The following is an 11528-nucleotide window of genomic DNA, read 5'->3' as shown; positions in this document are numbered from 1 at the left end:
TCTTTACTGTTTCGTCTTTTCTTCTCCTTTCTCTGCAAGTCTCTTGACACATTTTCCTTTCGTTTCCGAAGAACGGCGGAGAAAAACCTGTTTTTTCTACCGTCGTTCTAATCGGAACCTTCTTACTTTCCCGGTTAATTCCGGTGGCTTACTGACAAGTTTCCTGAAATCGCCTCGTTATTTCGTACGCGTAAGAAGCCAATTTCAGAAAATGAGAAGACAAGAGGGAAGATTAAATTTTGCGTAAGGTTGCTTCAATTAGAGCTGATTCTTTCTTAGTTCTTCGAACGATTCTGTGTCTTTTTACCTATTGGGAAGAACAAGAGAGAAGAAGAAGAAGAATGGGGAACAGAAGGAGGTCGGAGTTGGGCAGTTTGAAGGTTTTTTTGTTGGTGACTGCTACTCTTGCAGCGGTGGCGATTCAAAGCGCGGTCTCTGAGGAAGAAAGAGTGCATCGAAACGCTTATGTATCAATGATGTATATGGGAACACCAAGGGATTACGAGTTCTATGTTGCGACTCGCGTGATGCTCAGATCTCTGGCAAAACTTCAGGTCGACGCCGATCTTGTCGTCATTGCCTCCCTCGACGTACCGATCCGATGGGTACAAGCTATGTAAGTGAGAAATTTTCCTCCTACACCACTACCACTTCTCTTCTCTAATTACTACATCTTACAGGCCTCTGTCTTCTCTTTTCTCTTCTCTTCTCTTCTCTTCTCTTCTCTGGATATATCTGGATGCTTTGATTGCTTTCCGGCGCCGTCTGGCAAATCTACTGAGTTATACACCGCAGAGTATTTTACTCCGGTGAACTCGAAGGCTATAATTAGATGGATGAACCTGGATAGACGATAGGAGCCGTTGGATTCGCAGGAATCTCGATTCCTGAGTCCTGACTTTCGTGTTCGGTGAATAAAGGGTAAAGGCATTAAGGCATCTTTCAGTAGTGGATTACACATCACGAGGGAAACAAACATGAAAGCTAATCGAACGACCAAAAGTTGTCTAGATTTTGTTCGCGATTCACGCGCTGAGGCCACATTTTCTTCTTTCTTCACCTTTTAGCTTCCCAACTTGCTTGCCTGGATTTTATCCAATAGTTTCGCGTCTCTGTCATTTCAAAAAATTGGAAAATTTTCTCCTTTTCATTATTTTCATTCCGTCCGTGACTGTTCCCCACCCCGAGAGGGGGAGGGGGGGGGGGGAGCAGCAGCGGAAGCACATGAGGAGGGGAGGGGCAGTCGGATAGGTTTGGCGAAAACGACCGTTTGGTTCAGGAACTCACGGAGAAGATAACATGTGGACTGACAATAATGTCCTCGAATTCAATACCTTTCGGTCTTCAAGATCTTTTGATTTTTGACTCTTTTTTTTTTTCTTCATAATCTGGGGAGAAGATCACCTAATCTGCGTGGACCTGTAAATGATCTAGCGTGATTGAATTGACGAAAACGAGTTGGATTTTTTCGGAGGCTTGTGATGATGAGGGTTAACTTCGTTTGACTTGGTCGGACATCCTTGAAGTCCCCTCCAAACAAAGCAAGGGAAATCGCAAAACAGTCATGGACCAATGAATCTTTTTCTTAATAAACGGTAATTTTTAGCATAAATCAACTGAAAATTGCCTGATTGATCAAGAACAGTTATAGACGAATGGTTCTCATCAATCAGAGTAGATTATACTCTCACTCTGCAAAGAAACTTTCCTTAGATTTTATGAAGAAAACCTGAAAATTATGGAGATCAAGACTGCTGCAATGATCTGTAAAGTAAACTCCACTTTCAGTCAAATGGCATCTGTTAAGCTGGATTTGGTTACCAACTCGCTTTTTGGTGCAGGGAAAAGGAAGATGGAGTGAAAGTGATGAGGGTAGAGAACCTGCATAATCCATACCAGACGGAACGAAACTATGACAGGTTTAAGTTGACGATGAACAAGCTCTATGCTTGGAGCCTGGTGAAGTATGATAGGGTGGTCATGCTTGATTCTGATAATCTCTTCCTCCAAAAGACTGATGAACTCTTCCAGTGTGGCCAATTCTGTGCTGTCTTCATCAACCCCTGCATCTTCCACACTGGCCTCTTTGTGTTACAGGTATTCCCTCGCGCACTGTTGGTTCAAACCCAGTTAGGTCTAAAATTGTGGCTCCAATGAAATTTGCAATCACTGATTGTGTGTTCTCTTTCACTTTATTTCCCTGTGACTTCAGCCATCAATGGAAGTGTTCCAGCAAATGATTCATGAGTTAGAGATTGGACGTGAAAACCCAGATGGTGCAGACCAGGGTTTCCTGGTTAGCTACTTCTCGGACTTGCTTGACCGGCCAATGTTCCATCCACCATCAAATGGAACCAAACTTGAGGGCACATACAGACTTCCGCTGGGCTACCAGATGGATGCTTCATATTACTGTAAGTAATCAGTTCTTTGCCCATTACACATTGCGGGTATTTGAAATATCCAATCCATACCACTTGAATATACTTGTGATACAAATGACAAATTACATGTTCTTTATTGGCTGGCAGATTTGAAACTCCGATGGAGCATACCCTGTGGTCCTAATAGTGTCATCACATTCCCTAGCGTTCCGTGGTTAAAGCCATGGTACTGGTGGGCGTGGCCAGTCCTACCTTTGGGTCTTCAATGGCATGAGCAACGCCGACAAACACTGGGGTAAGATAACAAATCACTTGTATGCTTTTTCCTGTGCTAAGATATATCCTGAATTTTGGCCTTCTACTGGATATCTGAACTGTGATTGCATCTATATGATGACTCCAAACCAATCTCTCTATACTGTAGTTATAAGGTCTGTCTCATATAGCTTTGTTATGCAAGTAATGGTTAATTTTAAGGTATCATAGGCTATTTTCCCAGCTCAAATCCCACCCCTTGTTTGACTTGTCCTCTGGGTGTTCCTTATCTTCAAACAGGTACAGTGCCGAGGTTCCCATGGTATTGATCCTATCAGCAATGTACCTAGCGGTAATGGCACTGACCCGACTTGCACGGCCGAACCTATCCAAGTTTTGCTACAGAAAACCAGACAAGAGTCTATCCTTGCAAACGGGATTCAAGATGGTTGTCATGTGGTCCATCGTAGCTGCCTACACAATCCCCTTCTTTGTCATACCACGGACGGTGCACCCACTCGTAGGCTGGACATTATACTTGTTTGGCTCTTCAGCGCTTGCGTCGGTTGCAATTAATTCTTTCCAGTTGGCACCACTTGCTGTATTAATGCCTGGCCTAGAGATTGCTGGTGCACTTATTGTCATGGCATGCCCTTGGTACAAAGATGGGGTTGTGCGAGCCCTTGCTGTGTTCGGATATGCTTTCTGTTGTGCTCCAATCCTTTGGACATCATTAGCTAAAGTGATGGCAAGTTTGCAGGTTTCACTTGAAAGGGAATTTTCCTTGCCATCTCAACAGCCATCTGGGTTCAGCAAGTTGTATTGAGCCACAAGCCCACAACTAACTCCGGAGGACCCTGCCTTCCTGAAGAAGAGATCAGGTTGACCTCTCAGAGTTCCCAGACAGACTCTGAAATTTCGGCCTTCCAACCTGTACAAGTGGCCAGATTACAATTTGACCATGCACAAGCAGAGAACCAACAAATGATGCGGTGCAAAAGAAACGCGTATTTTATCTTTTGTAAAAAGAAACAGAATTGAAAGGACATTGTGTTCAAAGCCTAGCTGAGATTGTTAGGCATTTTCGGCCAGACACCGGCCCTATGAGATTGAGAAGTAAAAAAAACACATTTCTGGGTGATGATCCCATTTCTATAATAGCATACAGAATCATAACTTGGCATCAATGTACTCACATAAGTAATTTTAGATCGGAACACATATTTCCTACTATTACTGTTCTAACCTACAAATCCACACCCTGCGCTAGAGTAATGAACTATTAATGTTAATGACCTGCTCAAAAGAAGAAAATGGAGTGATCGTGCAGGGGCAGAGTCTAAAACCTCTCCATGTTGTACTTGAAAATCTCAAAACCATGGACATAAGGTTTATCAAGGGCATGATGTAAACAAAGAAACTGTAAACAACATTTAGATACTTTGTCTGTATGAACAATCCAAATTGTAGGGCGATCAAGCTCCAACCACATGGCCAGGGAACCATTTACTTGGGCTCCAGCTGCATGTCCGGTATTTCAAAATTGGCGTCTCGTTGTCTTCATTTCCATGCACTTTCTGTTCATTCTATCCATAATGCTTGTGTTGTTCTGGTGGACGCTGTTCATTGTACCTATAATTTCTTTATTTCAAATCAAGAAAAAGGAAATGTTACTGAATATGAGTAATTTCAGTTTTAGACTAACAATAAGTGAAGCCATTCAGATATATTTTAATGGGAGTGTCTGAATGATTTAGAACTTGTAAGGAGAACAGTTCTCTGTGGGAGAACGTGGCACCCACACTCATGGAAGCATCAGCAGGACGGGCATTTTCACCTTTCATGGCAGCGGGGCTGTGTTTGGGCAGAAAGACCACGCCCCTCCCCTCCCTCCCAAGAAACCATTTTCCTTTCTTTTAATTGCCCTTTGTTTTATTCCCAAAAGTTATTTAAGATAGGGGTATAAAAAGGTTTTTAAAAATAAATTGAGCGTGACTTGTCATTATCAAAAGGTGTAATTGTCATGCACATTTTTCTACATATGAAATGATACAATTACTCTCATTAGAAAAAAATGTGCCATACTAAAAAGATAAATTATTTGACACCTAGGGGGTAGCAATAAAAAAACCCTTATTTTAATGGGAAATTTATGTCTACCACCCCTGTGTTTTCAAATAATTACATCTATTACCCCTGAAATTTTAAAAATTACATCAGTACCCCTAAGTGCTAACTTTGTTAGTTTTATTTTGAAAAGACAATTTTGCCCTTTCTTATTTGTTATTAAGGAAATTAATGTTTACCAACCCTGTGGTTTCAAACAAATATGTCTACCGCCCCTGAATTTTTTTTTTAATTCATAAAAAAAAATACATGTTTTTACATATTTACCCCCATTTGATTGAAACACCATCGTCTCAAAAGGGAAAGTCATCGCCCACATATCTTCCACAAAATCAAGCGTAGCACTTCCGCCCATGGAACAAAAACTCGACCGAAACTTGTCGAAACCACCGAGTTAACTCGATTTCCCAGGTTTTCGAGACGAGTTGAAGGGGGATTTTATAAAATCCCTGGATTTGACCGGGTTTCGATAGTTTCGACTAGTTTCGACCATATTTCGGTGGTTTCAACACATATGCCCATTGAAACTAGGGGAAACTTAGCTCGAAACTAGGATAGACAAGTATTTATGTCAGAAACCAGGACAGACACTTAGTTACGTCTAATATCATTTAAACTTAAGATATTGTTCATAAATAAGCAAATACCCCCTATTTGAATCCAATAAAAATAGTTAAAAAATCAAATTCCAAAAGGAAAAAAAGTCAAACCCCCAGTTCAAGAACAAAATCTGGATTTTTTACGGTAGGTGTAATTTTCAACTTTCTAATGCTGGGGTTTTTCTCAAATTTAAAATTTTCATAAATCTTAATATGATAAAACATTGCTAAAAACCAAAGTGCGGTAAAATATTCATTTGTTTTGATGTCCAAAAAAATATTTTCATTTACACAGCATTCGTGCACACCAAATTAAGTTTGATCGGTAGATAACTCCTTCAATATAAATCAGATTTAAGCAATCTTGGACTTATTGGAAAGCTATCAAAACAAAACTTTTTAACAAATTCAAGATTGCTTAAATCTCATTTATATTGAAGGAGTTATGTTCTAGTCAAACCTTATTTGATACCATGTTCAAGAACAATATACAGTATCAAACTTGGATCAAAAGCACAAGTAATATTTTTAGTGTTCTCTATGTGAAACTAATGAATGGATTGAGTTTAAAATGTCAAAAATAGGCAGCACAACAAGAATCAAGGCAAAAAAATAACTTCTGCGCCTTGAAACCAATGTTCGAGTTAGCTTGGAGAAAGTCCCAAGTTTTGACCGAGATATGATCGAAACCGAGACGAACTCATTTTCTGGCTAGTCGAAACCTAATCGAAACCCGAGTTTTAGAACCTTGCTTCCGCCAGAGTAGCAGGTGATTGCCGGAGCAGCAGGTGATCGCAAAATGGAAGGTCGTCGGCTCCCAAACCCTTGTCGCTCCAAATAATAGGGTATGCAACGGTAACAAGGTTGGATGGGGTGAGTTTATTAATAACAAATAAGAAAGGGCAAAATTGTCTTTTCAAAGTAGAACTAACAGAATTAGCACTCAAGGGTACATATGTAATTTTTAAAACTCCAAGGGTGGTAGACATAATTGTTTGAAAACACAGGGGTGGTAGACGTAAATTTCTCTTATGTAAAAGCACCTTCATTAAGGGTATTATGAGCATTTAGTTAATATTTGGGCGATGCCATCATCACTTAATTGTTCTCATCTAACGGTAGGGGTACGTTCATAAGAATCTTTCAAAATACAGGGGAGGTTTATGAAATAGATGAAATTCCAAGGGTGGTAGACGTAATTATTTGAAACCACAGGGGTGGTAAACATAAATTTCCCTATTTTAATTATTTGTGGAACACTCTCCTAGTCATCAATCCCTCCCTAAACAGTATAGATAGAATGGATTAATGGCCTCAAAAAGTAAAATTTAGGTGAGATGCTATTGTCACAAGTTTTACTTAGCCAAACCTCACAAGACACCTATTCTACCACGTGGACAGATATGTCCATTCCAACTATTGGTTAGAGAGGACATGGTCTAGATTAACCATGTGTCAAATTTCAGAGTCTAATTCGATCAAGTAATCATGTTTATTGGCATGCATGTGTAGGAGTACGCTAGCCATCACTTGTACTATCCCAACTCTGAGCAGGAACAGATGAATTAGATAGGAAAAAACATCAAAATTGATGGCTCATATCTGTCTCGTTACTTCCAGAAACACCACAAACACTTATGATACCAATAACTACCCTAAAATTTATGGCCTACATACTCAAAAAACTAAATTAGCCTTGCAACAACTTCCTGATTTTGCCTAATTGGAGGACCAACTTCTTAAGAAACTAGCTGCTTGTATAAGTAGATGATATCTAAACTAACACTAGTCAATAAAAAAGGGATATCTAATCCACAGTTTGCTTATGACTGGAAGTATGAAGTATTGATGGATTTTGTTTTTATATAAAGGTACTGATATAAATTTGAAAAGATGACCAATGCACATTGGGTAGGTATGGACTATGGACATTGAAAAACACACCCTCCAAGGCAATCTAAAATGTGAACCATGGTAGAAACAGTTCAATCAACAGTAATATTGGGGAATAAATGAACAATATCATAATATTCAAAAATAATTTCCCTGAAGGTTTCAGAAACGTACTGTTTAGATGTTTGTAGATGGTCAAGCCTCAACATTTTCTGGGAAAAAATCCTTGTCCTTGGCAGGACCCCTTAGAAGCTTTTGTTGAAGGTCCAACTGCTTGGGAAGCACAAGTTCAGCTCCATAACCTGACATGGAGAAATATCTCTCCAATACCATCTGAGAGAGAGAAGAAACAATAAAGTTGAAAATATATTTAAATAAAACACCATCTTTCAACTGATCAAGAAAGAAAATATTTGAAGAGAGATTTTACATACCATTGCAGCAAAGGCATCAACTCTTCCTTGGCGAGCAGACTTTTTGACACCCCTGAAAGATTATTGGTAGAATTTTCATATGCCGAAAGCATTTCAGTCCTTTTCCATTTTATTTAATAATTTACATCTTATGACAATTCAACAATAAAATCACTGCAATTTCTACTAATACTAAAGCATCATAAGTTATAGGCGGGAGGGGGGCATATCCTGATATGAATCCCACTTTTGCAGGGTCCCAGTAGGGGTTAGGAGGAGGTGGTCCTAACCTCTTGCCATTTTTTGCTAGAGTGGCCACCCTCAAACTCGAACCATTTCACCCTAGCAGCCCAAGCTTTTACTGTCATACCAAGCAATGGAAAGAAAGATAAATGACCAAGAAATTCATTGGAAGCAGCTGGAGGGAAACAGGCCGTGATATAGCTTAGACATTAATTAGTAATTCAAATAATCGGATTCTATGTTCAGGATCTTAAGTCTGAATAATCTTTAAGCCTAATACATACATAGATATAAGTGACCATTTATCTAACCTGAGTATCAAAATAAAAAATTTGACTGATAATATATCTACAAGCTGAAAAATAAAAACAGTTGAATGAATTCTACCATTCAATTTTTCTCTATTCCACTGGACAATGGAATTATTCCCTAATCTCAGGGAAATGTTTAGACATCGTAGGGCGGAATGGCATTCAATCATGCCGATTTTGGTCTTTAAAATCTCTAGTTAAGGCCCACAAGTATAGGATCCTGATTCCCTGCAAAGGTGGATGACCAGATTTGTGCTTAGAGACAGATGCTTTGTCTTTGAGGAATCAGACATGACACTTCCTTTGTCACCTGAACCAGAGACATTTAATCTATTGCAAAGGACAATAACACATAGCACTAACTAATGAATCCCCTGGGCATCCGAGTCATCTGGCGTGGTTGAATAATTACGTAAACTCAATTATCCAATTCAAAAGAAGATCTCTGGTTGGTTAATCCAATCAGTTCATCGATGGTTGGCAAGTATGATGTTCTAATGATGATCCTGGTTCTCAATCTTATTAAGCATTAACAAATGGGACAGATCTGGCAGTTAAAACATCGGTACAGGCCCCACTTTCCCCTTACTCCACTCGATCAGGACAAAGAGCAGGTACTGGCAATTAACCTACTTACGGCCCTGATAGATTTTAAAAAACCTCGTGAATTGACTTGGGGCAAAAGCAATTCCCATAGCAGCTGTGAGCGAAATGAGAGCAGCCTAAAATGAGAAAACGAGGTTGTGGGAGAGCAATACAAGCGTCGTGCTGCTAGGTGAAGCGATGTATTACTGCACCCTAGATGACAAGAGTCTAGCAGTGACATCAAATCACTCTCCAAGTGCCTCGTCATAGATGTCAATACATATTACAATTCATTTGTTAACTCCACTGGAAACTACTAACTACAGATCTCAAAGCTTGGACAAAGATATTGGTGGTTTTTACGGCAAGTAGCACAATACTACTTTTACATAGTAAACTGAAGACAATTTGTTCACAAGAAAAGAACAAAGAAAAGATAAAAAGGCAGGAACATGATAATTCACAGGTATGCTTGCTCCAAACAAAAAGTATGCAACCAAAATAATTAGGCATCACAGAAAACTTACAAATCAATCATAGAGTCAAGAGCCTCCATTGATGTCCCATGTTCGTCCTGCAGATATACTCGCCAACCTCTGCTTTTAGGGAATACTGAAATCATTATTTAATGTTGAAAGCAAATAGAGATTCCTCTAAACATGGAGAGACATTGAAAATGCAAGTAGTTGTGGCAATAAATACTTGATCTTTGGGAAAATTTACTAGGCAAGACTTGCGAATTGTCAACTTCACCACCAAAAGAGGAACAGAACTTTTGATCATCCTCATAGGTAGAACAAGGTGAGTTTGGTTCGGAAAAAATAATGTTGACGGTATAAACATATTGCCAAGACAGAAATTTCTCTGGAGACCAGTAAAGGTTTGATGTGTCTAAAAGAAGTACAGAACACCCTACTAATAATACCCCCTGAAGATTGGAGTATCAGTAAAACAAGGAGCCCAATAAATGGAAGCCAAAAGCTGCTTAACTTCCTATGATAGATGATCCAGACTGAAGTCCTAACAAGAAGCCTAATAAATGGAATTTAGAAACTTTTATTGTGATCAAACGCTAACATGGGTCAAGGGGGCATCTAACCAAGTAGAGAACGTAAGAACTAAACAGTTTATAGATAAGACATGATGGAAGACAATAAAAATAGGAATTTTTTAAGTTACGGAGGACAAAATCCTCTCAGCTAATATCATAGTACGTCAATAGAACCGGTACCTAAAGACTATTATCAGTAAATCTTATAAGTTCAAAGAACAAAACCCTCTCAACTAATGCCCTGTAACATATAGGATTTCTACCTTTCAAAAAGCATAGAATTTCAATTAGGGGGAAAAAAAAGTAAGGCAAATCTGCCAGAAATTCCTGCTGCAATGTTTAACTTCTGTTTTCAAGAAGTAAAATAAGTGACAATGAGATGGGTATGAATCACCTCTCTGCGGCTCGAACCGCAAACCTTCCAGCCACACTACGAACTTTGTTTGATTGAGGCGTCTCCCTTCCATCGTGAGATTTAGGGAGCCCAATTATGAATTCATCAGCTTCCTAGAATTCCTCCACAAGAATAATATCAATAAAGAAGAGAAATTACTCCCAAAATCAGAATATTCAGTTAAAGTCAAATGTAGAAACTTCCCCACTCATTTAACTTCATATCAAATCAAAATAAACTTAGAAGTAGTTGGACAGTGCCAGTGGAGAAAACGGTGGCTGATTTGTTCCTAAATTATCGAAACTTGAATAAATTCAAAAAAGGGAAAGGGAGAGATGTACCTCTCGTTCTGCTATCTCGAGAAGTCGCAACTCCAGCTTTTGGCCACGCAAATCCAACACCTAAACCAGTTGAAACGAAACCCTAAAGCATGGGGGAAAAGAAAAAAAGAAGAGAAGATGGGAGGTAGAGAAAAACAGAAAAGATAATTTAAAGATTAATACAGTTAAAGGCCTAGGAGAGAAGCCTTTGCCGAGTGCAAGGCCAGTACGAGACATTCCCAAGTCGACTCCTAAGCTGAAGCCTCCCCTCCAAAGAGAATCCATCTTCCGACGAAGCGCATTCGGAGGGATTTCGTCCAGATTAATCCTAGCAGGAGCGTTTCTTGTCTCACCATCCCTCCCAGAACAGAGGCAGTGCACCAAGGTAGATTTAGGAGTAGTAGCAGTGCGTTGCGAGCGATTCTTGGTGTTTAAAGGGAGAAGACAATGTCGTTGGACTGGTAACGGTAGCAGTTGCTGGTGCGCCATTTCGCGCGAAGTACAGATTTCTCTCTCTCTCTCTCTCTCTCTCTCTCCCTCTCTCCCTCTCTCCCTCTGTTAGTAGTTAGGAGTTGGCACCCCAAGGAGATGATCCTAGCATAAATTAGGTCCATGGACCACATAATCGATGTTGGACTATACTTCTAGGGAGTGGGTTGGAGATCCGGAAGAACCCAATCCTATAGATCAGCTTACAAGGTAAGGGAATTCAATGACTTATCAACATACATTAAGTTTCTCATACAGTCGATGTAGGATAAATGAGATTGTAATATTTCGCCATGATCCGTAGGCCCGGTGCCCACGCAAGCTAGCTTTGCACTAGCTATTAGTCCCAGTCGAACACCGCCATACCGACGTCCCCACCCGAGCTGCACGATTGCTCCTGAGAGACGTGGTGCTAACTTTGATACCACTAATACGATCTTGAAAAAACTCAACCCTATAAATCG

At 39.8% G+C, this 11528-nt stretch overlaps 2 protein-coding genes across 3 annotated transcripts; one reads left to right on the top strand and one right to left on the bottom strand.

Moving 5' to 3' along the window:
- The first annotated feature begins 314 nt into the window (after window positions 1-314).
- LOC122668603 (putative glucuronosyltransferase PGSIP8) lies at window positions 315-3832 on the top strand. Its single transcript, XM_043865146.1, has 5 exons — window positions 315-616; window positions 1842-2097; window positions 2213-2414; window positions 2532-2679; window positions 2940-3832. The coding sequence occupies exons 1-5, from the start codon at window positions 342-344 to the stop codon at window positions 3463-3465; spliced, it is 1407 nt and encodes a 468-aa protein (XP_043721081.1). The 5' UTR covers window positions 315-341; the 3' UTR covers window positions 3466-3832.
- Window positions 3833-4220: 388 nt separating this feature from the next.
- On the bottom strand, window positions 4221-11082 carry LOC122668608 (putative pre-16S rRNA nuclease). 2 transcript variants are annotated; one of them, XM_043865152.1, is made up of 7 exons: window positions 10759-11082; window positions 10597-10656; window positions 10256-10368; window positions 9338-9406; window positions 7693-7744; window positions 7433-7591; window positions 4221-4280 (listed from the first exon to the last, which is right to left on the bottom strand). In XM_043865152.1, the coding sequence occupies exons 1-6, from the start codon at window positions 11062-11064 to the stop codon at window positions 7454-7456; spliced, it is 738 nt and encodes a 245-aa protein (XP_043721087.1). In that variant the 5' UTR covers window positions 11065-11082; the 3' UTR covers window positions 4221-4280; window positions 7433-7453. The 2 variants fall into 2 exon arrangements, with proteins under 2 accessions (XP_043721087.1, XP_043721084.1); XM_043865149.1 differs by lacking the exon at window positions 4221-4280 and having other exon boundaries at window positions 7286-7591.
- Window positions 11083-11528: the final 446 nt, after the last annotated feature.

This window comes from Telopea speciosissima, chromosome 1 (genome assembly GCF_018873765.1).
Source record: "Telopea speciosissima isolate NSW1024214 ecotype Mountain lineage chromosome 1, Tspe_v1, whole genome shotgun sequence".
In the NCBI taxonomy this organism is placed as follows: domain Eukaryota; kingdom Viridiplantae; phylum Streptophyta; class Magnoliopsida; order Proteales; family Proteaceae; genus Telopea; species Telopea speciosissima.
The sequence above is the reverse complement of the archived record's forward strand: the minus strand, read 5'-3'. Positions and strand labels throughout refer to the sequence as shown.

Excerpts from the sequence above, each read along its gene's own strand:
- LOC122668603 (XM_043865146.1), top strand. The coding sequence starts at position 342 with ATGGGGAACAGAAGGAGGTCGGAGTTGGGCAGTTTGAAGGTTTTTTTG. Across the intron at positions 2,098-2,212 it reads CTGGCCTCTTTGTGTTACAG|CCATCAATGGAAGTGTTCCA; the intron begins GTATTCCCTCGC and ends CTGTGACTTCAG. Across the intron at positions 2,680-2,939 it reads CAACGCCGACAAACACTGGG|GTACAGTGCCGAGGTTCCCA; the intron begins GTAAGATAACAA and ends ATCTTCAAACAG.
- LOC122668608 (XM_043865152.1), bottom strand. The coding sequence starts at position 11,064 with ATGGCGCACCAGCAACTGCTACCGTTACCAGTCCAACGACATTGTCTT. Across the intron at positions 10,369-10,596 it reads TCGAGATAGCAGAACGAGAG|GAAGCTGATGAATTCATAAT; the intron begins GTACATCTCTCC and ends GAGGAATTCTAG. Across the intron at positions 7,745-9,337 it reads CTTGACTCTATGATTGATTT|GGGTGTCAAAAAGTCTGCTC; the intron begins GTAAGTTTTCTG and ends ATAATCTTTCAG.